General features: G+C 39.4%; 2 protein-coding genes across 3 annotated transcripts in view; both read left to right on the forward strand.

Moving 5' to 3' along the window:
- The first annotated feature begins 983 nt into the window (after positions 1–983).
- ptrhd1 (peptidyl-tRNA hydrolase domain containing 1) lies at positions 984–2,771 on the forward strand. The gene is made up of 2 exons (XM_038727742.1): positions 984–1,224; positions 2,056–2,771. The coding sequence occupies exons 1-2, from the start codon at positions 1,015–1,017 to the stop codon at positions 2,224–2,226; spliced, it is 381 nt and encodes a 126-aa protein (XP_038583670.1). The 5' UTR covers positions 984–1,014; the 3' UTR covers positions 2,227–2,771.
- Positions 2,772–11,039: 8,268 nt separating this feature from the next.
- Positions 11,040–26,818, forward strand: part of ncoa1 (nuclear receptor coactivator 1) — a 61,089-nt gene continuing 45,310 nt past the window's right edge. For both annotated transcript variants that reach the window (XM_038726208.1, XM_038726209.1), the window contains exon 1: positions 11,040–11,666. The gene's annotated coding sequence lies outside the window, so the exon portion shown is untranslated. The remainder of the gene's footprint in view (positions 11,667–26,818) is intronic.

Below are 26,818 nucleotides of genomic sequence, written 5' to 3' on the forward strand. Positions count from 1 at the left end.
CTTTATCTGAATGATCTTAGTGAGTAAATCTTTGCCCAGGCAGATTGCAGTGAAAGGGTTTCTCCCAGTGTTGTAATAAAGCATTTGAGGTGGTGACTGTCACTGCCATTACCACAAGTTTGACTAAAAAGTCTGTATAAAAGGAACTTATTGACACCCGCGTGTACTAACAAAGGTATAAAGGTTTTAAACGTGGATTGAGCTGTTTGATCAAGACAGCACAACAAAAATAATTAGCTATACAGAAGGTGAGATGGTGAAGGAACAAACACTTTTAATGTATAAAATATATACAGGTGTGTTGTCTCAATGAAAAATACTGAGCCAGCAGTTGAAAAGAATGCAAGTAATTGTGAGACGCCGACATGCCAACAGGTGTCTAGTTTGCCATAAAGCCAGACAAGAAGCATAGAAGATGATGAAGAGAAGAAAAGGCTAGTGAGACAACAATGGATAAGACACTTGCCTTTGGTATGAGAGACCAGGGTTCAATTCCCCCTGTGACCCATTCACCATTGTGTCCCTGAGCAAGACACTTAACCCAACGATGCTCCAGAGGCGTGCGACCTCTGACATGTATAGCAATTCTAAGTCACTTTGGATAATCGTCAGGTAAATGTAAAAAATAAAATAAAAATGTAAAACTGGGTCTTAATAATATAAAAAAATGTAAATGTAATTAGCTATACCAGCTGTTTAAACTACAAAGACATTTTAAAATGTAAAATGGTTATATGTCCTAATTGTGTTTAGGAAACTATTTTGGAAGGAGATAATGGGTTGATAAATCCATACTACACACGTGTGTATTTACATATAGGCCTACTGGATCTATTGTTTGCAATTAAGAGAAGAGGTTGTTCCTCTGCTGGTACAAGATGTAGTCAAACTGGTTTTACCATGAAGGTTTGAGTTAAAAGTAACCAGTAGAGGGCAGTAACGTAATATCCTTTCATGATAAACCACACAGCGGCTGAACCGGAAAATAAACACACGTTCCTGTATTGGCTGAAAATGGCAGCCACAGGAGCCGGGTCTCCCAGCCGGTTGGTCCAGTATGTGGTTGTTCGGTCGGATCTGGTCCACAAGCTGTCCTGGCCACTGGGAGCAGTTATAACTCAGGCCTGTCATGCTGCCACCGCCGCCATTCACCTTCACTACGGAGACCCGGACACACAGCAGTACCTGGCAGAGCTGGACTCAATGCATAAAGTGGTGCTTGGGGTAAGCACCATTCAAGACTCCATTCAAATATTCGTCACTTTAGCGCCGCCCGGTTTGTCAACAAATGTACAGGGGTGAAATCGTTTATGACAATTTAGGTAATCACAAATTAAAAGCTATTCGGGTTTGTTGAATTATTCGGCCACGCTAAATTCCTTTAAACTCTATTATGCTTTGCACGAGCCACCATTGGTTTTGGCTAAGTTCGCTATTAAAGGTGAAGCGATTTTAAAAAGTCCTGGATTTCATAATGTAAAAGTTCTGTCAGGAGTGTATGCTGAGTGCCGAATTTCACCCCGTCACTCTTTAAAGATATAAGTCCATGAAAGGTTTTCCAGCTGGTATAAATATGTGCTGATAAGCAAATCAATCTAAATCACGAAATTTCGAATGGAGCTTGGTATTTCTCCATACAATATTTAGGGTTAGAAGTAGTGATACAGATATCTTTGAGCAACTAAATTATAACACATTTTAACCTTGAGATGGAAATCATATTAAGGGTTGATATAATTATTATATTTTAAATGATAATGGTTAAGGTTATAAGATGAAACCAGCTCTTCATTAGAGCCGAGTCGAATAGGACATTTTACTATGATGAAATTCAATAATTACTTAATTCAGAAAATTTGTATAAATACATGATGCATTTAGAGGTTTTAATTTCACTGCTACATGTGGTTTAGACGGAAACAGCAAAAAAAATGATCTTATGGAGCACCGGAGTGAAATGTCAAATAATGACAATCTTTGGTGAAGTCTTAAATGTGTTAAATGATTTTTAAAAGTCTAGTTGACTGTACTTGTGTGTATTTAATTTTCCTCCAGGCTCCAGACGAGACCGCCCTCTCCAGTCTATCAGAGAATCTAACACAGGCTGGTGTGGCCCACAAGCTTTGGATCGAACAACCAGAGAACATCCCCACCTGCTTGGCTCTGAAGCCATGTCCAAAAGAGACTGTCCAGCCGCTGCTGCGCAAGTTCAAACTCTTCAAATGACAGCCCTAAAAGACATTGTCCAGCTATGAACTACAGAGCATGTCAGCAAAGAAGAAGCCACATGTCTAATTGCATCTAACAGTTGTGCTCTTACTGACGGCGCCACAGCATTTGTCAGTACATCCAAACATCTGTAATTTCCAAGATTAAAGCTGGAAAATATAATTTTCTTTTCTTGTTTAATTTGTTCAGGTGGTAAAAACCCCAAAAAGGCTGCATTTGTCTTGTAATTGTGATATTTTATGTTAGTATAGCTAGATACTAAAGTAGGTCATTGATATTGCCACAGTATGTTAACACAACTAAGTAGGTGAGTTGTACTTACATATATACATTTCCACACAAAAAAGCTGGATGGCACCAGCTACTGCTATTAAAGGTTTGACTTGTAGTCACAAAACATTATTACAGTTCTCAAGTGGTGTAATCTAATCTTTCATTAACATATAAAGTAATTAAACCATCCTTGTTTAATACATTGTAATTGAAGTGTATGTTATCTTGTTGCCAATCCTCAACTTAAGGACATAAAAGTTATCGGCTTAGTCACGTTTTGTTGTTGCTTCACTCACGTGAGTTAATGTTTTACACGTGGATTTACACTCCTTATCACAAACACTCAATTCCCTTGAATTCTTCTTTGAAATCTCTTATCCAGTTGGGCAAAACCCCAGCCACATTTCTAAGAACTGTTACTGCAAGACTTCTAAACACCATCTACCTGTCAAATTACACATGAAAATGCATGTAGGCCTACTTAAAGTCTAAAAGTAAAAGTACTCATCATGCAGCCAAAGTGGGCTGCCTTTGTTTTATTATTATTATATATATATTTAAATGTTGTAGCTAGCTGCAGAAGAGCTACTTTGAATAATATTTACACTGTTGGGTGGCTTTATTTTACTGTACAACAATAAATTGTATTTTAAATGCTCATTATTATTTTTAAAATCTTGTATGTAATTTACAACACTAAAGTAAAATACACCACAGTACTCAGAATTGTACTCAAAGGGATAGTAAGTGATTGTTATCCAATATACCCTGGTTCTGTAAATGTTAAACAAATAAAGAAAGTGGTGTGGACCTTGCCACACAATGTTGTTCCAACAATCAGCAACAGGGGGCGTTAGTGCTCGTGCACAAGAGTGATGAGAGAGAGAGTTCTATACACCGGCACATTCGAACATGCTGGACTTCAGGCACTGTGAAGAAACAGCCAAAGAGGGAAAAGGTCTGAAGAGTAAAACAGAAACAAGTTATATGACCAGGCAAACTGGAGAAACCTCAGATTTGAATTTGGGGAGGGCAGAGCATCTGAGGGAGCAATGAGATTTGTTTGGCACTTAAGTATCAACAATCCTGCATAATCACTCGCTCTGCCTTTAAGTTCTTGAGTAAGTGTACTTGTAACTTTCCACCACTGACCAAGGAGTAGCTTTCATTTGCTTGTACCTTAACAATAATGATGTCCTTTCTCTGTCTCTGAAAATTATTTTTCAGCTGATCTAGAAACAGCAGTCATGACTTTGTTACCGTTTACTTCAAAGAAATGAACGAATGACTAACCCTGGGTCTTGGTCTTAAAGTTGGTGGTTCACCGGCATCTTCTTTGTCAAAGATAAACTCACACTACACTGCCAAAAAGATTTGTGTTTTGTAAGTGAATAATTAGTATGAACAGCTGGTAGATACTTACTGTTGTTCAACTAGAGGTGCCAGCAACTGTCCCACAGTCCCGACTTGATACGTTACACAGCTGACCTTACCATTTCACCTCATTTTCTCTGGGGCCCTGTTGTGACCTGGCAGTGTGGTGATAAAACAGTTAATGCAACTGTTACCAAATTGACTTTCCGTGCTGTTATGGTCTGTGAAAAAGAGACCTTTATTTTAGGAGGGAGAAACACCATTCAATAGAAATCAATGAGCAAAATACTTTATCAAGTGTATGTACAGTAAAGATAAAAACAAAGGCAGCCACCACTCGCCTGCCAAGACCCAGCAGATAATTGTGTCCTCATCCATTTCATTAAATACATCAGTGTTCATTTCTCCGATGTGTTCCCAGAACTGCTCATCTGCTCGCTGCACATAATCCAGCAGTTCGTGGTATTGTTATCGCCTCTGTTTTTCTGTGTAAAAAAAGGGTAAAAAAAATTCATCTATAATTAAAACACAAAGTCCTCTTTAGAATTCATCGCAAAATTGTCATGAGACAACATTTAAGGAAATATATTTATGCATATGTGTTTACTTACCTTTGTGTAAACGTGATTCTACGTTCCCTGTAACTATACACTGTAAATATTGTCATACATGTGCTGTACTTTGGTGGCATTGACACATACAGTACTCTCTCTTTTCTATAATCGGGAGATAACAATAGCATTTGTTAGTGAAACTATAAATGGCATTTGATTGGGAACATACAGTACTTTTTCTTGATTAATAAAATCATTGTTTAGTCAATAATAAAATAGTTTCACAATTATCCAGAGCCAAATTCGATGCCATCAGATTGCTTGTTGTGTACAAAAAAAACATCCAATGCCCAAACATATTCAGTTTCATGTCACTAAACGCAAAGAAAAGCAGCAAACCTTCAAAAAGTAGGAAAGTAGGGGCATTTTACTCAAAAAGTTACGATTAATGAATTACCAAAATTGTTTTATTTGTACTTTATTACTCAACAACTATTTATCCAGCCAGTCTTTACTCTAACTTTGTTTGTAATGTAAAGCTCAGCTCCACTTGTTGATTGTTCAAACAGTGTTTGCTATTGATATAATGAAAATGACTACTGATACCGTCATACAGGGACGTCGCACAGAAATCTGGGTACTGTACATAAGCATACTCTATGGACCCCTCCCCGCAGCCATAGCTATTCGTTCAAGTATCTTTGTGCCTCCTTACACTTTTTCCTGTCTTCGGGGCCATAACAATTTATTGTGCATCTCTCTTCTAATTTCTCCTCCCCAGCTCCACTGATGTAGGCAAGAGTGTGTGTCTTTGTCTCCTTCTTCCAAAAATCAACAATCAGCTCCTTGATTTTGCTGATGTTGAGCAGTAGGTTGTTCTCTGAGCACCACTCTGCAAGAGTGACGATTGAAGTTTTATTGTTTTTTAAAATCCAGCCGATGATGGTGGTGTCGTCCGCAATCTTCACAACAGAGTTCTCTTCATGTTGAGGGATGCAGTCGTGGGTGTACAGCGTGAACAGGATGGGCTGAGCACACAGCCCTGGGAGGCTACCGTGTTGAGCACAGAGTAGAGGAGATGTGCCCGCCAGTCCAAACTGTCTGGGTTCTGTGTGAGAGAAAGTTTAAAATCCAGTTGCAGACTGGCCCAGAGTGCTGAGTTTGCTGATCAGTTTCATGGGGGAGATTGTGTTGAATGCTGAGCTGAAATCCACAAACTGCACTGCATCAAAATGGGGTGGGAGTGCCACAGGGCGGCAGTCAGAGCTCAGACTAGACCCTGCCACTCAACTAATCGACTGAGCGTGACACAGGAGCAGCCAGCTAAAAATGTCCACAAACAAAACAGTAAAACAGCCTTTGAAAGTGGCTGCAGATACTCTCTGTGTAGCACAAGCTTCTTCACCTACTCAGACATTGTCAAATGCTTATCATGCATACATACAGCTCCCCGGCGACCCGGGGTGCTGGAGCCAGTCCTAGCTGACATCGGACGAAAGGCGGGGTACACTCTGGACAGGTCGCCAGTCCATCGCAGGACCGTAAATAGCATGCATGACGGTGGGAAGAAGGCTGGAGCACCCAGAGAGAACCCCCGCAGACACGGGGAGAACATGCAAACTCCACACAGCAAGGCCTGGGACGACCAGCGTTCGAACCCATGACCTTCGTGCTAACCCCTGCACCACCATGCCGCCCTCACCAGCTTCTTATTTCGTTTAAATTGCTATATAAATAACTAAATATTAATGTTTTTCAGCATGAATTTTCTGGCTGGGTGCAGTTGTATCAAAATGGCAGCAGAATTTATTCACACTCCCACTGTCCTTTCAGTCTTTGCTGCATGACGGTGTGAGTGAGTTTATAGAAAATAATTGATAACTGATTTCACTGTTTCCAGCGCATTTATGGGCTGATTTTTAAATTATTGTTTCACCGAGAAGATATTAAAGCTTGACAATGGGTATTTTTGGAGTCCTTGACTGACAAGTATCTCAGCCAAAATGTCTGGGAATCAAGCCAACAGAGAGCACAGTGGCAGAAAATTAATTGTGGGTGAGTTGCATATTGTGAATAAGCCTGCCGTCATTCATATAGTAAATTTGGGCAGTTACCAAAATGTTTTTAAAAATAGATTCAACATCATGTTTTTCAGGCATGCTTTAACAAGGTGCTCACCAACAATTATTAAATTTGAAACAGAAAAACAAAAAATAACACAGCAGCTCCGGCGGTCAGAATTGTCATGAATCCTTATTCCAACTGAGTGAGTCACAACCTTGAACTTTGAAGCAAGACAAAGAGCTCTAAAGGAATGTAAGTGACCAATTAACATATTACACACATGTAATTACTTCTCAGGGTATTTCCCAGAATGTCTCGTAAAGACACGCCCATGCACACGCTACTGTGGTTCCTACATGTGATTTCATCACAATATTCAGAACAATGTGGAGCAGCCATGAAGTCTGAGGATACTTAACAGACTTAACAGAAGCTCATACAGCTACATTTCTTTACTTTCATCAAAACAGCTGCAGTCTTTCTATACTCATGATCAATGGTTTAATGTCTCTACAGAGCGTTTTTTTCAGCTGGTTTTAAGCTCCACAACTTTACTGTTTTGCTTCAGTCTCATTATTCTCATCAACCTTGTTTCCAACAAACTACTGTAGCCTTATCACCACCAAACAACTACGTTAAAGGGTAATTTTTCAACCATGTTTTTGTGTGTATGTGTCTAATTGGGACGCGCTGCAGTCGGCAGCAGCGGAACAGGGCTGCAACGTAATCCTTGCAATTGCGCCCTGTCAAATTACATCTACTAAAGTGATTGTTTTTCCCACTGACAGGTTCAGTGTCTGACAACATTATGTAAACGATCCCTACAGAGCAAGACCTTCTCTTAAAGAGTAAGATTGTTTTTGTTTAAACAGTCACTATATCACTAAAGCCAGCAGACTCAAAACAAGACAAAAAGTATCAGTGATAACAGTCATTTACCTTGCAGAACACTACAGTTGCTGGTCTACCGCTGCCTTGGTTGGTTATTTTGTTTGTGTTATTGTGTTACTTTATTGTTTTTATTGTGTGACTTTGGTGTTTTAAATAGTTAAAAACACCAAAGTGTCGCAAGAAAACAAACTAACCAACCAAGGCAATGGTAGACCAGGGAGGTAAAATTACTATTTTTGTCAACAATTTTATTTGATTTGTATTTGATGAGAGCGACATAGCGACTGTTCTTTGAGGACTCGCATTTGCCTGCAAGGTTTATGTTGCAGCCGTGTTCCGCTGCTGTGCCGACTGCAGTGTGCTCTCTCAATACAGGACCAATTAAATGAAAATATGTCCCAATTAGTCACATAGACACAAAAACATGGGAAAATAGAGTTCAGGTTGAAAAATATCAAAGTTACCCTTTAACAACTACCTAGTAACAAAGTGAAGCATCAAGCAGCTACAGATATTTCCCCCAGGAGTTGATGGAGGCCAAAATGGAGCTAAAGAAGAGTGAATCTATTATTGGCCATAAGACTCTTATTGAAGTCAAAAGGTTGTTCTGCATCTGCTGGATGTGTAGTTTGCCACCACATTATCAACTATAAGCCCACAATATGTCGAACATGTCTGATTTTTAGCTTGTTGGGGAGTTCTGTCCCCAATTTGCAATCAAAAGACAGATTAAGTAGCTTTAAAGGGGCATTACATAACAATATATTTTATATATTAATTGGGATATTCAACCTCTATTGGCAACCACAGAGAGACAACAGACTCTGGGTGGCTGCTAATAAGCCAGAGATTTTCATTACATTCAAGTCATTCAATTGTTGGGTTTCTGTTATAATAATGAGTACGGTCTAGTGTTGTAGTCAAGACCGCCCAACCAAGACCAAGTCAAGACAAAGACCAGTTCCCCACATTAAATGACACACAATAAAATGTGGAACGAGATCATAGGTAGGCCTCAAATTGATCTGAAAGATCCACATTCCCATTAAAACACCCACATACAAGAGCTGAAATGAACGTAAGCATCTTTATTCAACACTCCTTTTCCATGCTTACCATCGCTGAGAGGATGATTAACAGTAACAACACATTTTTAATTAGCGTTATTAGTTGCAATTGAAGCAATACGTTTTACATACAACCAAAGTCAGGATGTTAACAAATAAATCAGACAATGCAAAAGCAATTTATTGATATTCCCAAAATTATGGTCTTGAAATAAAATTCCGAGTCCTCAATGTCTGAGACCGAGACAAGACCGAGGACAAATGCGGGTTGAGTCTGAGACGAGACCAAAACCATCAAAAAGTGGTCTTAAGGCCGGTCTCGAGACCAAGACTGGTCTGGAGTACTACAACACTAGTACGGTCTAGACCTGCTCTTTTATGCAAAGAATGAGATAACTGTTGTTGTGATTTGGCGCTATATAAATAAAATTGAATTGAATTGAGAAGTCAACAGTGATACGCTAAGAACAAAAATTTTATTTAGGACAGCATCACCCTAATGTGCCAATTAAGGGAACTGGATAATAACACACTGGTAGCCGTTCAGGCAGCCTCCCACTGCAGACTCAGACTGTGAGAGTGTTCACCGCTGCCTATACGCGACACACTCCTTCCATCACATGTGAGTCCATGCATGCCTTTATAAACAAGCACAAGTTACGGATCAGGAATTATGAACAGGTCAGAGTCTTAAGATGGATACAGACAATATGCCAACATTTTTCAAAAACCAAATTAAAAATATATATAGTCTGCATTTCCAACCCTAATATAATTTGTCTAATTAAACTAAAAAGATAATGGAAGTAAATTTATATGTTCATTTAAATTATGGATCGTTACAAATACCCCTGCGATAGACTGGCGACCTGTCCAGGGTGTACCCCGCCTTTCGCTCGATGTAAGCTGGGATTGGCTCCAGCCCCTGTGACCCTGTATGCAGGATAAGTGGTTGACGATTGATGGATGGATCGTTACAAATACAATGTTTTACTTGAAAGTTACACAGTGAGAAAACATCATGTAGGCTGCGGAAATCAAAACTTTTGATGCCTCAAGATGCACTGATCACATCGTTCGATCTTCGCCATCTGAATCGGGATCAAAACACGAGATCCACACTCCTAGATATTAGTAGGATACCTGATTATACAGTTCTTTAGGAAATTACTAATTAATTATATAAAGTCTTACTGTTTTATTTCACTTAATGCTTCACTAAAGGCCACTCAGCCAGGATTAAAACTATTTTGGCTAAATCCACAAAACTGGTGGAAACAGAATCGGCTTTATACATGAGAAAAAATTTAACTGTAAACCCCCCACAGGTTATTTCAACCCCAAATTCCCATGAGAAAAATAAATCAGTGGATGTGACCTCAGTGTCTTCAATGGTGGCCGCAGCTCTGGTTTGAGCACTAACTGCATTTATCTATTTGTAAATAATGTTTGTTGCTCATTAAATGTATTTTTATACTGTGTGGTGAAGCCAAAAACAATGTCCCACACTGAAGACAATAAAGTAAGCGTACGTAATAAAGTACATACACTGTACCCTCATGAATTATGAAGCTACAGTGCATCTGTAGGCAAAACTAATCAAAACTTTTGATGCCTCAAGATGCATCGATAATCGTTTTGATCGCACCTTCGCTCTTTGAATCGGAATCAGAACATTAGATTCACACCCCTAGATATTAGTAGGCTACCTGATTACATTCGTATAGGAAATTATTAAGAAATTGCAGATCTGGTTTTAAAAGGCCCCTCAACCTGGAATAAAACTCTTTTGGCTCAATCCAGAATACTGGATGGACTGAAAACACTAGGTGAAAATAACAGAACCAGCTTTGTAAATTAGTAAGATTTTTATTGTAAACTCCCCACAGGTTAGTTAAATCCCAAATTCCCAGGAGGTAAATAAATCAGAGGCCATGACTTCTGTGTGCTCAAAGGTAGTTACAACTCTGGCATTTAATTATTTTTTGCTTGCTCATTAAATGTCTTTTTATGCTGTGTGGTGAAGCCAAAAACAATTTCCCACATTGCAGACAATAAAGTAAGCTTTAGTTTGTAGTTAAGTACACACACTGTACTAGAGGGCAAATGATTAGTCAATTAACTGATTAGTTGTCAACTATTAAAATAATCATTTTCTAAGGATAAAAAGTCAAAATCATCTGATTCCAGCTTCTCAAAATGTGAATATTTTTTGGTTTCCTTGCAACTCTTTGATAGCAAACTAAATAACGTTGGGTTGTGGTCAAAACAAGACATTTGTGGACGTCTTCTTGGGCTTTGTGAAACATTTTTCACCATTTTATAGACCAAACAACTAATGGATTAATCGAGAAAATGAATATAATCTTAGCCCTACACTGTGCCCTTATGAATTATACAGTGCATCAGACACTATGAATTCTGCACAGTGCATCACTTTACTCCATTTACTCTCTATAATGTCCTTCCTGCATATATGCTGTGGGTATCGTGTTAATGCAAACGCCTCATTAATAACGTATAATCAACACTATATTATTCACAGCATAGGAGCGTCTGCCATCCTCGTGAACGCGCCACGACGGTGGGCGTGCACGAGCAGCCCTGTTTGTTTGTGTTGAGAGATTGGAAATGGCGGAGAGCAGAGACCAAAGCGATAACTTGGGTTTGCAAACGCGAGTGCGCCGTCATTGAAACGCAGAAACCACCCCGCAAGTGATTCCGGGAGTTACTTAAGATTTGCTGCTGCCGATGGGATACAAGTCGGAGCACAGTGGGTGGAAAAAGGATATTCGGAAAAAGGTTTGGATTTTAGCAAGCTGTGTTAGCTGGCTAAGCTAACCGTGCTGGCAGCCTTGGCATTTGCTAGCTTCAAGTCGCGTGTGATTTTGTTTTTTTTCTAACTACGCAGGCTTGTTTGTCAACATAAGCTGACGTTAAATTGCAAACGTGCCAGCTAACATACAACTTTTGCCTGGTTGCCAAGCCTACTCGGGTTTAATAACATGATCGCCACAGCTGACCGCAAAATTACCAATCCAAAGTAACAGTGGATTAAAAAAAAAAAAAAAAAAGTGAAGACATCTGAGTTAAGCAGTGAATTAAGCTGTTAGCTAGCTGGCTTGTTAACGTTACAGTGTAAACGGCCGTTTGCGTGGGAGTTAATCATCTAGCGTGAAGACCCCGTTGGCAAGTTAAACGGACGACCACACAGGTAAGTCAACCGAGACACGCCACCGTAAAAAAAAAAAAAGCATGACATCCTGACAGACCATGATGATTTAACTGGTCGTTGCAGCGGAGCATAATGCTGAGGGCCTCCTCTTCCACCACACACACACACACACAGACAGACACACACGCCTGACTCATTGTTGATCTTTCCACATAACGTTGCTACAATCCACCGACACCATCTTCTCCTAACTGAATACATAACCTGCAGCAGTGAGCGCACTCGCTGGGACATTTTTAGCTTCACTTCGCCACCTGCAAAGAAAGAAAGAAAGAAAGATAATGTTGTTGGTGTATGACAGTCCGAGCGGCCTCAAGGTGTCGCTGCGAGTCTATAGATTAAACCACGCCCACTTCCGTGTGACGAAAGTTTAGGGGACCGCAGTCATGTCGTGGAAAACGTGCTCAAAATGAGAGCTACAGTAGTTTGTAAAATAATAATATGGGGATAAGGGATTTGATTTAGAGCTGCAGCCAAGCGGGAACATCCGGGTCTGAAAGGCGAAACCATGCAGAAGTAACCTAAAGCGGCATTCTCTCTAACGGCCAACAGGGGGCGACTCCACCAACCCGGTTTCATTAGAAATAACGTTAAAATCACCCTTCTTCCCACCTGATTTAATACCTCAGTAAGCCCTTTCATAATGCGTTTATGGTCTCAGTTGCTAGTTTCAGGTCTTCTTCAATACAGCATGAGGTTCATGTTGTAAATTATGGTCTCATTTAGAGGAAAATAGTGTATAAAAAAGGATATGCTTAAGGGCGGGACTAACTTGAGATTGACAGTCAGGATAGAGGCTGTAGGAATGACAAAAGAACCGATACTGCGGTACCAAATAGATACAGAAATTCTGAAAACATGTCGATTCTCATTTTGGAAGGCCCCAAAGGTTCTGGGGACCCAACATGTGGAAGATAAGTGCAGCTGCAGCAACAGGTCCCGTTTGACTATCGAGAATAGAAAAGAGAATGGAAACCAGGGTGAAGTTAGTTTCGCGGCTCTTAACTCAGTAGCTCCGTGTCAAACCTTGATTTCTCACAGTTGGAGAGCTAATTTAGGCAGACTTTTCACAGTTTTGATCACCTGAATATCACCAAAGATGATGATGTAGTTTGCAGCACTGCAAACTGAATGTCTGTCTAGCGCGCCTTTTACTAAAGGTGTAGATAGGGGCCGTCTCAAAAGTGCAATATGATACATTTCAATCAAAAAGATGAATTCATTAATTTAATAATTAAATATGGACAGTGCAAGGTTGTAATTTCAATAGCTTGCTCATTTATGAATAGATTAACATCAATCAGCTCTCATCTTTCCTGGACATCCTCTCACAACATTCACAGATGTTAGTTGTTTTTTGTAATGTTAAAATGTTTTTTATTAAAAGAGAGTACATTGAAGTACATGAGATTAATTGTTTTGTGAAATAGTTTTTCACTGTAGCATTGAATTGGTATAGAGAAAGGAATGTAATTTTACTGGTATCTGCGTCGACTACTAAATCTCTGGTATCTTGACATCCCTAATCTGCTGAAGCTTATTAGGAGTCGGCTGTTCATTCTTTCCAGGAAGTACGTTTTGCTTTTCTGCTTGTCACAAGCTAAAATAAGCATCCCGGTTAAAAATCACAGTTAACCTGAATAAGCGCCACCAAATATCGTCACATCCACACGGCAGAAGCCAAATTGCCAAACTCTAGGCTTCAAATCGGCAGTCAAGAAACCAATGGGTGACTTCACAGTGACTACGTTCAATTCTTGTCTATGTACGATACCTAAAATCAGCCATAAAACCCTTGTTTAACTAAAAGCCTATTATTTCTTTTCCCTAAGATTTCCAGGATGCCAATATCACGGAGTTTGACAATAAAAATGGAATTAACTGTAAAACTTGGAATATCAAGGAATCTGACAAAATGTGGATGCACTTTTCCCAGCATTATAAGGGATTTTGTCCACAGCACAAAACTAAGCCCTCAGCGAGGGCCGGGTTTAGCGGCTCCTCCACACACGCAAACACACATCACATCGAAGACGCCACGCTAACAAGAGTTCATCACTTTAACAAACTTGTCAGATGTGCATCGGCAGATACAAGATGCAAACTCCTTGATTTCGTGCCTGTGTGGATGGAGTCAGATTTATTTTGAATTGTCTCCATAGATAATTGCACATTTATTTGAATATTTCTGTATGCATAATTGCATGACACATCATATTCATTGATATTGACTGAATTTGTATTATTTTCTTAGTGAATTGTTGAAATTTAATTTGTCTAGCACATGATTATGCAAATTTAAATGGAAAACACGAAATCTAGAAAAAATTAAAATGGATTTCATAAAGCCCTAGGTGGGCGTAATGAGTGTGTGGCGAGCGAGCGGCAGGTGAATGCAGCGGAGAGGAGGAAAAGGTGAGCAGCAAATTTACAGTGTAGGTTAAAGTTTGTCAGTGAATAAAAGTTGCAGCCAAAGTGTGTTTGTGTGTGTGTTGTTAACCAATTGCTGGAAAAGTGAAGGGGGTTGTCACGTTGTAGATGATGTCAGGCAGTTTCACGCAGCGTTTAGGGTGTACAGTACATCAGTTCAATACAGCATCCCCATATCAGTTTAATAGAAAGAAGAGCGTCAGTATTTTTGATGGTATTTAAAGTCATACCCTGGTTGTAATACCTTGATACCACACAAACCTAGTTTCAGTCTTACAACTCATGAAGGGCAGGTTTTCATACGGTCAGTCATTGTTTTTAACATAAAAGATTGGCTGTCCTCAAAATAGTTGGAAGACAAAGAAAAGAAGTCAGCGTTGGATTAATATAATGGACAAGCTTCACTTTAAATTTGCTTACCTAATTTGCTTTTTATAGGCGTTTGGGTCCTGGTGCGGTTTTAAGGTGCTTTAAATAAATCCATTTGTATTAATTTTAAATACGGTTGTAAATACTAATAGAAAAAATTGTGAATCACAGCACAAAATATTGTGAACAGCTTCATCCAAGTGAATGAATGAATGTGTCTGTGAGAGGAAACAGAGGTATGTGAAGCTTTGATTTGCACTGATTTCTAAGACGCTGTAGTGCTAGCTATATTATTTGAATAATTAAAAGCTCAAGGCTTTTTAAACTTCAAGTCAAGTCAGTTGTATTTATAGATCCCAAAATCATTAATGTGTCTCTGAGAACGTGTTAGCGATGATTTCCTGGGTTTATTCAAGACAGATTTTCCGATGGACACCACTGCTACAAACTATTATTAGCTTTGGTGTTTTTAACATAAAATTGAGCTTCATGTTGAAATCCCTTTTTATCATATTAAAAATGTTTGTTACTTCTTAAAAAATCAATATGTTTCTGTGTTGCAATTTACTACTTTGTTTTGCCTGAGTACACTCACTGATAGCAGGCAGTCTGTTTGTGTTGCAGACTTTGTTATGCACAGTGAAAGCACTGTACCTGGGCCTCTCTAGGCTAAGATGTAGACCAGATAAGAGCCGGGGTATAGAGTACAGAGACTTAAGCTGCTAGCGGAGTGATAACTGACTGCCGTAGTACAAGCCAACTGTAAACAAGAACAGTCATAACTGTTGTTTTGTCGCTTCTTCAAATGTCAAATAAAAGATTCTGTCTGATTAACTTTGTAACTTATAAGACAGATCAAACAATATGCGCAAACAAATATTATCAATGATGGGTGCACTCTCTCAACCCCCAAAATGCAACTGGAATGTGGAGAAACGATGAAGCTCCTTAACCAAATCCTGTCACGCAAGAAGACAAGCTTTTCACATCTCTAGTTTAAAGAGAGAGAGATTATGCATACTGATGGGATGTGTGGGCAGACGAGGGAAGAAATTGCTGCTGGCTGCTTGATGAAGAGTACTATATGTCTTATTGGAGTATAATCCCATGTGTTTAATGTTTAGTCTATTGCAAGCAATGGCGATGGCATTTCCTTTTATTAGCTCTTCACACAAGCTGTTAAGCCTACCTAAGGATGAGCCACATTTGAGGCAAATTGTTGGTAGTGGGAGCCCTCCTCCTCCTCCCACTAAGCTCTGTGTCTGTATGGAGAATGAGCAGCCATTTTAGCACTCAGCACTGCTGCAGCCTGCCCGCCACTGTCACAGCATTCTTCTGCTGGAGCTACAGTAGGTTTTCATGTTTGTTTTGAACCCCTACAACCAACCTGTGAAAATGTCATTGATGCTTTTACTTTGCGTCAGAACACCCAGCAAATACTGAACACTGATGAATGTTGTCTGTGGTGGCAGATCGACCAGCGAGGCTCACTTGCCACATTGGCTCAGCGCATACAGTTGTCATGTAACTGTAACCCCGGACTCACACGTGGCGTGTACGCTGCGTTACGGCTGCGCCGCGGCTGCCGATCGCAGCCATTCTAGTCATTGCTTGTGCTTACGCTCCTCAGAATGCGCAGCCAGTCTATTTTTGACGAAGGCTGCGTCAAGCAGCACAGAACAGATGAACCGGGCTAGAAGTCAGACACAGAAACGGCATATAGAATCCAGTCTTTTCAAAATAAAACACCCTGTGCATACTCCCGATTGTATATCAACCACAAACACGGTTAGAACAAACAAACCACAACAACAACCACATAGCCTACTTAACCATGACAGAAGAACAACTGAACAAATAAACAAAAACTCAGGCAGGCAAAATGCTCTTACTTTGAAATGATCCATGTGAGATATGAGGCCGTGCAGAGAAAGGAACAGAACCGGTTCACAGAGTGCTGTGATCGATAGTAGAAGTACTAGAGTAGACAATTAAACAACAAATCATCAACATGGGGCAGGCTTAACACTTCTAAAACACTTCCAGTGTAAGTTGACTGATGGCTGGCAGAGGACGGAACAAAACCACAGCGTAGCCGAAACTTTGCACAGCCGCCGCCTGTAGGAATCAGGGGTCAGTTAAGTTTTTTTTGGTGTTTACATTACTGTAGGTACGAAGACTTGACATAGCCTGAATCAGTGTCTCTAAATCGGCATATTTCCCTCAGTTAATCTTTGAACATTGTATGTTTGTGTGACACACTGATCATGGATCAAAAAATCAGACTTTTCACTCCTAAATTCCTATACATCCATCATCCATCGTCAACCGCATTCCTACACATGTTAATAACTATTACAACCCAGGGCTATGGGGGAAAGGGTTGCAACACAAAGCTGATGGGAATTTGGCAATTTAATTATTTATTGTAGGGCTCAGGGACGTGCACAGGGGGGTTGCTCTGGTTGCCCGGGCAACTGCCCGTTTGCCTTTCCTGACTCAAGTTGCCCTTCCGACTCGCCCTTCCGAGAAAAAAAATAAAATAAAAAATAATCGCGATCGCAAAGCCTCATTCACTTCCATTCGGGCACCGAAAGTGAAAGTCAGTAGGGGAAGGGCAAACTCTGTTTAAGTGGCTGCACTGCTGCAGCGCTGCCTGCACGTCAGTCGATTCTGTTCCCTACCGGAATTCCTGTTTCCTTCCTTTATGCAATCATACTACAACAAATCATGCGTAGTTTTGCCCAGTTACCATACGTGATACGTACCAACAGAAGTGAATACGAGCTAGAAGCGCAACTGAATGTACGGGAAGCCAAAAGGTTAAAAAAGGATTGTATTTTTTTCCGAAATCTAAGCGTTTTTTTATTTAATATTTTATTAGAAGCGAGTTTTCCCCATCTGTCAATTCAATCTAGATTATTTATTTTCAAATAAAAAAAAAAGGAAAAAAATAAAAATAATAATGATTAAAAAAAACAATAAACAATAATATAAGGAACTCTTTTTCTCATATGTATTTTGGTGACATTTATATTGTTAATACATTTTGGATACTGTGTTTAGTGCCTTTTTTCAGGTCAGAGCAACTGCCCTTCAAAATTCCTGTGCACGTCCCTGGTAGGGCTGCAGCTAACGATGATTTTAGTACTCGAAGCGTCTACAGATTATTTAATCGATGCATCGTTTAAGAAGTACTTTTGCTTCAGCTGAGGATTTTCTCTCTGTTCCTCCACTTTGCAAACAGTGGCATTATAATCACGTGTTCACGGCGTAAGCGCGATGTGCGACAGTAACAAATGTCCGTGCAAAACAGTGTGCTATATAGTTTATATGGATTAAACGAAGCACAGACGGAAAGAATTTGTGTTCTGTGCTAATTAGTAAATGCCGACATGTCAAATAAGGATGACATGACATGTTAGCTTTATAATTATGAGCAATGCACAGTGTAAGATGTGTCGGTGAATTACAACAAAGCCATGTGATGTTCATTAATGTCTACAATAGCGTGTTTTTGGTTACTACCACAGATGGAATTGTATTAGGAGGTCAACTGATACTGGATTACTAAGGGTCAATATACATATTGAAATTTGAGGGGGGGTTAGATTTAAAAAAATTACTGCAATTGCCCGTTCAAAATTCCGTTTCATCACATTCGTTTCTAACGTATATCAAACGTACGTGATAACAAGAACTACGTTTCAACAATTCACTACCACATTGGTTTCACCTACAGCAGTAAGCTCAAATGCTAATCGTGGTAGCCCACTGTGTAATGTGCTTTTTCATACAAAGCTCGAACTTAATAAAACTCTTACAACAAGCGCAAGTCCCGCCCCACTGAGTGTACCCCGGCCTCGCTGTACTTTATTCAAAGTCTATTAATACTGAACGTGTGGCATGTCCAAATTGTACCAAATGGGACACTGCACTCCCATGGGTCCACAGCAACACTTCAACCACATGCAAAGTTGATTGGATGCACGATTCTTGACATAATCGAAATACAGACAAACATGCACACACATACATTTATTAGAAGGATCTTAAAGATGTACTGACAGATGTTAATTTTTTTTAGATGAGCGTAACATACATAAACATTTGATAAAGATTCAATAAATTTTGTCATTGAGGAATTATGACCAAGGTATGTACGCCCAACATACACACCAGTGTGCATATATATTCTGTGATAAGCTAATATTGGCCCCGGCTCTATTAAATGGCAGTGAAATGTCACCGATCACATAATGTCATAATGTCAGACAATCACCTGGCGTGATTGTCTGACATTAAACTTTGCTCCTGCTGGTCACTGTACACACTCTTTGTGTGTGCCAAAATTTAGGAAAAACACAAAACTATGCTTATAAATGTATATTTATAATGTATATATTTATTCTGTGCCAAAAAGTAGTTGTGGGTAAATGGTATTTTCTTGGCAGGTGAGACAAAAGGCAATCTGGTAAGAGCTTTAATTGTAGTATATTTGTTTACTTAGGGGATATGAAGAACAATCTTTCTTGATGTAGTATTCCTTTGATTCAAGGTGTGATGTCTACAATCTCTTGTCCAGTTTCAGCACACAGTGTGGGGGCATTGGTTTACATAGTCCTGGCAAATCAGTGTTATCAGAAATGAGAGTATGTAGATAAAATAAACTGTTTTCCAGAGCGCTTCAGATCATCGTTGATAATATGCAATGGGACGTGCAGGAACTCTCGTTTCTGCAAAGCTGGAACAGATCGGCTCTTGGTGTAGCCTGTGTAGCACGCTCTGCTCTATACTGTGGTTTGTCCCTCGACTCTGGCACTCAGAGCTCATGTGAGACAGCAACACACACACATGCGTACTGTCTTCGGCTGCTGTGAGCGAGCAGAATGCGGGGAAGAAGAGCGGTGTTGCTTCGACTCCTTGCTGCCTTCCTGCTGTCGTAGTGATGGCCTACATTCTCGCCTGGAGAAAAAAAAAGTCTTGTGCAGCAGACTGTGAGAATTTGTGAGGGATGGAAGGAAATGGAGGGAAGGAGAAAGGTAAAGGCGAAGAATGAGACAAACAAACGTACAGGGAAAAATTGATAGGGCAAGTGAGAAAGCAGAGCAAGGAGAGCGGATATTGTGGTGTTGTGAGTCAGTTGAGCCCCAATGGCCCAATTTGGCCAAGGGCCACAATAACAAGGAGAGGCACTATGTGACTGTGTCCTTTTTACTTTCCTGTGTGGATTTGATTGGTGTTTATGATTTTTTTTTTTTTAAGTGTGTGCCAGAATAATAATACTGCAAGTGTAGAAATCGCTAAGAGATAAAGAGAACCTTTTTTGCAGGTACATTATGCTCTGCTGATGTGACTGCACGTTTGCCTGAGCCCAGGGGACACTGTCAAGTGAATTAGAGGACTGTTAACAGTTGTTGGTATCTCACCTAAGATGTGAAATGAACAGTGCGTAATGAACATATGGTGCGTTTTGTGAAGTGGAGCGTAAAGGTGTCCATGTGCCTGGGTTTTAAATGGGTGGCTGGTAAGATACTACTTAAGTGTAAGATGCTGAAGTGCAAGTTGCAGTCAGCACTTAAATGTGTCTTGCATATTTGTTATTTCCGCACTTAAGAATGCTTTATGTGGCATCCTATATACACCTTTTGTTGTTGTTGTGGACGATATTGGGCACAAATGCATGAGTATGTTTACTGTTACTATCGCATCCCTGTCAGAGGATGGAGTTTGCGAGTCAGGTAAAGGAGATGAAGCCAGGAATCCATTTTTGATGATGATCTTGTATAACAGGAGGAAGAAGATAGTTTAACCCTCGGGGCGAGTTTTTGGTGCTGGCTAGTTTATTGATCTCCCAAAATTCGTGACCTGCTCTTTTCTCCATCAGTCATCGCTAGCAAAAGCAATTAACAGTCTTAAAGTGATTAACTTGGAGTCATTAATTTAACTACAGCAGGGTGTGTATTTCAAACTCAACAGTTTGATGTATTCTTTGTTTTATATATGTGCCACAAGTCATGCTACAGTGAATTATTAGTGCTTCTGTCTAATCAAGATTGCCTGAAAGGTGCTGTCATGATAAATCAGACCAGTGCACGATCATTCTGTATTCTAACCATTTTCCTGAAATGTACTCAAACACAGATTTCTGAATATAATTATCTGCAGTTAATTTAAGCACATACTGCTCACCGTTATGTTACACATATATATATATAATATGTCATTGGGAGGATGTGAAAGAATTTGAATCTGTAGACCCTTGTGCATTCACGGATACCTTTTTGAAGTTGCCTGAACATGATTTATCTTTGTATCACAATTGACCCTTTGCTAAGCCACGCCCCCTTTAGTTACTGTTAAGTGTACTGTAGTTACTGCTAAGTCCAACAAACTGTCGGAGCTGTCGGACTTTTATCGCAACGCTGCCACTGTCTATTACTGCACTCCCGGAGAAATATTGTCAAATCTTTTGAAAAAACGATCTCTGAAAGAAGCAGACAGTTGTGCAGTTGCATTGTGCATCTGAAGGTTGCATTTAGGCTGTCAAATGATGTGACACAAATAAAGACAGAAGCTAAAGCCTACCTATCACAGAGTAAAAGTGAACCACATCACCTAATGATTGAGACAAAGGACAACGATATAAACGATTAATACTGTTCAAGTAAAGCTGGGTAGGTCTCTCTTCACTATTACAATCGATAAAAAGCAGAAAAATGGGGATATATAATGTTACATTCAGTAAGTAAGTTAGCTAGCTAACTGTCATTACATTAGGAACAATCCACAACCTATCCATTTTTCTGGATTTGTTTTAGGTTTTGGAAAGGGAATAAATCATACTTTTAACCTCTCTGGGTAGCGAGTGTAACTACTACAAGTGACCCAGGAAGAGTGTTTGACCATATCTTGAAAAAATACAGCAAAAAAAGCTAGAAAACGATTCTTTTTGCAAATGATCCAATAGAGCGCAGCCATGAAAGTGCAGGACCTCAGTTAAGAGTGTGTCCTATACTGTGCTGTGATTGGCCAGCTGCGTATTTGGGGCGTGGCTTAGTGAAATGTCCAGTTGTTCGTCTACTGAAACACCGTCTTCTATCCATCATCATGAGAAACGTCAGTGCTAGTGAATACAAGACCTTGCTCAGAAGTCACAGGAAAATAGCCTGATTTATTGCACAGCAGAAAGGCTGCAAAGCAGTATACGTATTGCATCGGCAATGTCTAGACTGTGGCCGTTGACAGAAGGAAACAGAGCACTAAGAGGAAAGGAAGTGGTAATGTTTTGTGTGAAGTGCAATGCGGTGCAAATAATTACTATTCAAATGCTGGCTGAAGGCCTATGGCATGTTACATGCCACAAGTGTTTTCGCACCATGCTGTTGCACAGATGCTGTTGCAGTGATAACTTTCAACATCATATGTCTGAGGTCATTCTGCTTGTTTTTTGGCCATGCTTGGTGCATGTCTCTAGGGAAGGCAGTAGGGCTGAACTATTTTGGAAAACAATCAAAGAGCGATTTTTATTTATTTTTTTTTTAATATTGCAATTGCAATTTAATATGTGATTAAATTTTAAGCTCTTTAGCTTCTGTATTATTCAAAACTGACAAGCAATAAATCAGTATATAGTATGACCAACACAATATCAGATAAATTAAACATACCTTACTACATGTGTCTTTCTGTTGTGCATTTTTCAAGTCCGCCAAAGGGACGGATGGCCCGATGATTTCACCCACCACCTCATTACCCGTGGGTGGCGGGTGCTACTTTCATTCTCTGTGTGGCACTAAAGGTTCTGTAGTGTCAGCTTCTGTCAAGCTTAAGGCCATTGTACAACAAGTCAAAGTTCAGCGTAATGTGTGAAGTTGATGCTTCATCTGCAGACTGGTGTACTCTACCATGTGTAATTGCATCCTTTGCGATTAGAAAATCTCATTTCATCATATTGCGATAATATCGCAAATGCAATTAATCGTTCACCCCTAGAAGGCAGTTGACCACTTTCATATTTTTCATCTCAGGTTCGCCTGCCACATTTTGGTCATGCTTGAAAACAAAATATGTGTAAAGTTAAAACAGGTTTGGTGACAACTTTAGTGATAACTGCAGTGTTTACACATGTCACTGATGACACACAAGAAATACCTTAAGGAAAGATATTGTCTTTACCTGTTCTGCCAGTTACTCTAAAACCCCCGTTTACCTGCTGTTAGTGAGTATTTTCTTCTCTGTTTCCTCCCTCAATATATTTAAAGCAGAATTTACTTTGGAGAGTATTACAAATGAATAAGATATAAGAATCTACCTAAAAGATGTGGTTCACCCAATGGGAGAATACACACTTTGTCCTTACATGTGCACATGAGTTTGATTTATACATTTATCATACATTATATACATATGCAAACATTTGTGAGAAATGTAGTTCACTTAATTTGTCCAACAGAAATCCCTTTGTTATTGAAGGGAATTCTCATCTGCACATTGATCCAGGTTTTACCATTTCCTGTCTGTACAGGATGTAGATGTATGTAGTTCCAATGATACTGTTGTTAGTCCTCGGGATTGCCATACAGGTTCAGGGTTATGAGGTCTAGGACATCTGCAGTTAAGATAAAGAGGGTGTAACATTCTTGTGCTTGTTCATTGTTTTTATTAGAAAGAAACTGTCAGATGTTCCCCTTCCTTTAGATGCAGGGCTGCATATTAAGGATTCTTTGTAGTGGGGTTTACAATGCTGATTAATGTGTCAATTAATGGATTAATTGCTTTGTTTCTAAAATGTGAGAAAATAGAGAGGAATGCTCATCAAGATGACAATTTCAAATGATTTGTCAGAAAAACAGACCAAAATGCAAGATATTTATATCACATATGAGAAAGAAAAACATTAAATCCTCACATTTCAGAAGCTGCACTGTGCAGCGGTTAATTACACATTAATTTTCTGTCAGTCAATTAAGTGATTAATTGTTGAACTGATTACACATTTTTCAGCACAGTTTCATTAACCTTCTAAAACAATATAATTTTGCAAAAAGAAGTCTTTTTATTTTTTTTTAGCTAAATTTCCTGATGACGGTCTAGCACCGAAACTTTGTCAATACATGTATATTTTTTGGAAGTTAAGACAGTGTGCAGGAGTTTTCTTTGCAACTTTTGACCTACCTGTCCCCCTCAGATGCACCTGTCTCTCGCTGTAGAGGTGCCAAGTAAATAATTGTTCCAAAACAATATAATTAAAATTCTTGTTTAAGTATAACAAAGTAATAAAGTGTTAACAGGGATTTGTAAGTAATTTCCAAGGTTTTGCATACTGTCATCCCTACTTCTAACACTCCCACAGGAGACTGTATAGCTTTTTAATCGTGTTGGACCATGGCAGCCCCACCAGATAATGTTAAAAAATTTAATTGGATGTCCATAAAATGCATCCCTCATGGACAGATGACTGTGGGTTTTTTATTTATTTTTTAGAGGGATAATGCGGAGTGCGTTTGTGTGTGTGCGCACTCTTTTCTGAACATCCAGTGTATGGTGCCATGTTTAAACAAACACAGGGTGCATTAAATGTGCTGTGAAAATCAATCGCCATCATTGTGCATAGAACTGTAATTATTGACTTACTTCACTGTAATTAGCCGACTAGTGAGCCATGGCAGGATTGATTGCTGTAATGTTATGAAATTGTCACCTGAAGAGTGTGTAAGCGTTTCAAGAAGTTGGAGGATAAACATGTAATTTGCATAGCTGCATATTTTGAACAATTATCCAAATTAAGGACAGTTTTTGTTTATATTTATTTTGTTGTAGTAACTAATTCTTAGTTACTGTCTACTGTAAATTGTACACTGTTAATAATATTGTATTATCTATTAAAAATATATTCTCAGTTTCTATTTCTTCGCTCTCCAGATTCTACTAAAATCTGCTAGAAAACATGACTAAATCAAGCTACCATACTGCTTCTTTTGTCTCGTTGTGTTGTAAACAGTGTGAGTAAATGTGGCGTGCCTTTTATCATGTGTGGGAATATATGCTCACACGAATATTCCAAAAACTATCAGCAAATTCAGTGCAATGTTGAGACGGTTAAAGTGAAGCAGGTGAAAGATAAAGGGATAGTTCAGGTATTTTGAAGTGAGGTTGTACTTATATACAGTCTAAGTATTACCTACAGCACGTCTCCACTTTGGAGAAGCAGAGAGGAGTCCGGGCGCAGTTGTGCTTGTGCGTAGGAATATGTGAGTTCTTCAGTAAGTGCCAAATAAAAAGGCTGTCTGACGGCGAGGTAAAGCGGTGAAAATATTCCAAATATAGCGTGCATTTAAATTGATATTGATAAGTGGGTCTTTTTTATGTGGCTAAAATACATTTTCTGCAGCCCCTATCTAGAGCAGCGCATTGCTATGCTTCCATGCTGGGACTCCTGTCTGATTCTCCTAACTGGAAACATGCAGACCGCCGTTTACTTTATGTAATACTCTGACTATGGAGCAGTACCACCTCAAAATACCCGAACTATCCCTTTAACTTCTTCTGAAGCTCTTTTACTATCAGTAAATGATGGCAAGTATATAAAATGTGGTGTGTAATGTGTTTTGGATAAAGGGATGATCTCCCTTATGGTGTTACCAGGTCAGTCTTACTGTCTAAAATAACAAGTTATAAGTCTGTTATTCTTTAGGGGTAAATGTTGGCATAGTTTCATCGTTACATAATAAGGTGTAAGACTGAGCTCATGACTGTATTGTTAGTGCTATGACATGTGATACACTGACTCATTCAACACATAACATGCTATTAGATTATAATTAAAAAAGACCTGAGCTCCGAATCTGGAATCTCTCATTGACCTTCCCTTGCTGATAACACGTGTGCTTGTAAAAGCTGTCTGCCCTTTCCACATCTGCACCATTTGTCACGTAGACCTTGTACTTATTTACAAGCATTTATAGATGAGGCATAAAGACCGTCATGCTATTCCAAAACAAGCCAGCTAGTCTACTGAAGCTGAGACTGCAGGCAGATGGAGCTTCCTCTGAAAATTAAAGACATCAAGGACTATGTGTGGAATGCAGGCCTGTGACGTCTTTGTTGAAAATGTATGGTTGAATACATTATCAAATGACGTGGTTTGTCAGTTATCTGAAGTACATGTATGGAGGCAGGTTGTCCTTGGCACACTGTGTGTGTGTGTGTGTGTGTGTGTTCAAAATGCATCACCACCTCCTTTATCATACCGTGGAACATAAACTAGTGCATGTGTCTTTGCTGGCAGCAAATTTGATAAGCTCCTCTTAATATGTGCCTTCAAAGACAGATTTCTTGCTTTTAAACAGGTTGCTTGGTTGCAAGAATATGGAAGGGAAAGAGCAGGCGTCCGTCCACTATGAGGCATATATACAGTATCTCACAAAAGTGAGTACACCCCTCAGATTTTTATAAATATCTGATTATATCCTTTCATGTGACAACACTGAAGAAATGACACTTTGCTACAATGTAAAGTAGTGAGTGCACAGCTTGTCTAACAGTGTAAATTTGCTGTCCCCTCAAAATAACACATCACATAGCCATTAATGTCTAAACAGCTGGCAACAAAAATAAGTACACCCTTAAGTGAAGACGAGAAAGATGGGTTAGGACACGTATTCTATCTAGAACACGTGTCCGCAGGGTCTCGTCACAAATGTACTGTGAGAAAATCGGCACTTGCTAGTTTTGTCAGTCTGGCCAATTTAATTTCACCATTGAATCTCACCGTGTCCGCTACCTGGGTCTTTCTGAGAGTTTCATCTGCTATAATAAGTGAGAACCAAATAAAGTTATCTTACACACACTCTCTCTATCTTTGTTGTACTCTCCCTTTTTCTCTGGTTTTGTCTTTTATTAATTTAAAAAAATAACAGCATTCCCGTCCCTAGTTTTGAAGGACAAGACGAACAAAAACATACACGAGCTTTGAAAAAGTCTGTGTACCCGTTAACTCGTCAGTTCGCTCTAGGTGTAATTTACACCGAGGGAAATATGTGATCCCATAAAAGCCGATGAGCTTGTTGTTAGAAAACCTTACATAGGCTATATCTCAGGCAAACCAGTCCTCACAAAGCTCTTTTGATAATTTCATGACCAAAGGAAACCGATTCCCTGGTAGCTCCTTTAGGAAAGGGACTGGATAAGGAGGAATACTAAATCAGTTGGTGTGTTTGAGGTTCGTGTTAATCAAAATATTTCTCTTGTGCAGTGTAGCTGCACACACAACAAGGAAGGATCATCTAAAACCAGTGCATCACCCTTTCTTAAGTAGAGCTGTGATGCAG

This window comes from Micropterus salmoides, unplaced genomic scaffold, assembly GCF_014851395.1.
Source record: "Micropterus salmoides isolate LMB-PRFRI ecotype aquatic unplaced genomic scaffold, ASM1485139v1 Ms_hic_scaffold_18, whole genome shotgun sequence".
Classification (NCBI taxonomy): Eukaryota; Metazoa; Chordata; class Actinopteri; order Centrarchiformes; family Centrarchidae; genus Micropterus; species Micropterus salmoides.

Coding starts and splice junctions, on each gene's coding strand:
- ptrhd1 (XM_038727742.1), top strand. CDS start 1,015: ATGGCAGCCACAGGAGCCGGGTCTCCCAGCCGGTTGGTCCAGTATGTG. Junction 1,225..2,055: donor TGCATAAAGTGGTGCTTGGG/GTAAGCACCATT, acceptor ATTTTCCTCCAG/GCTCCAGACGAGACCGCCCT.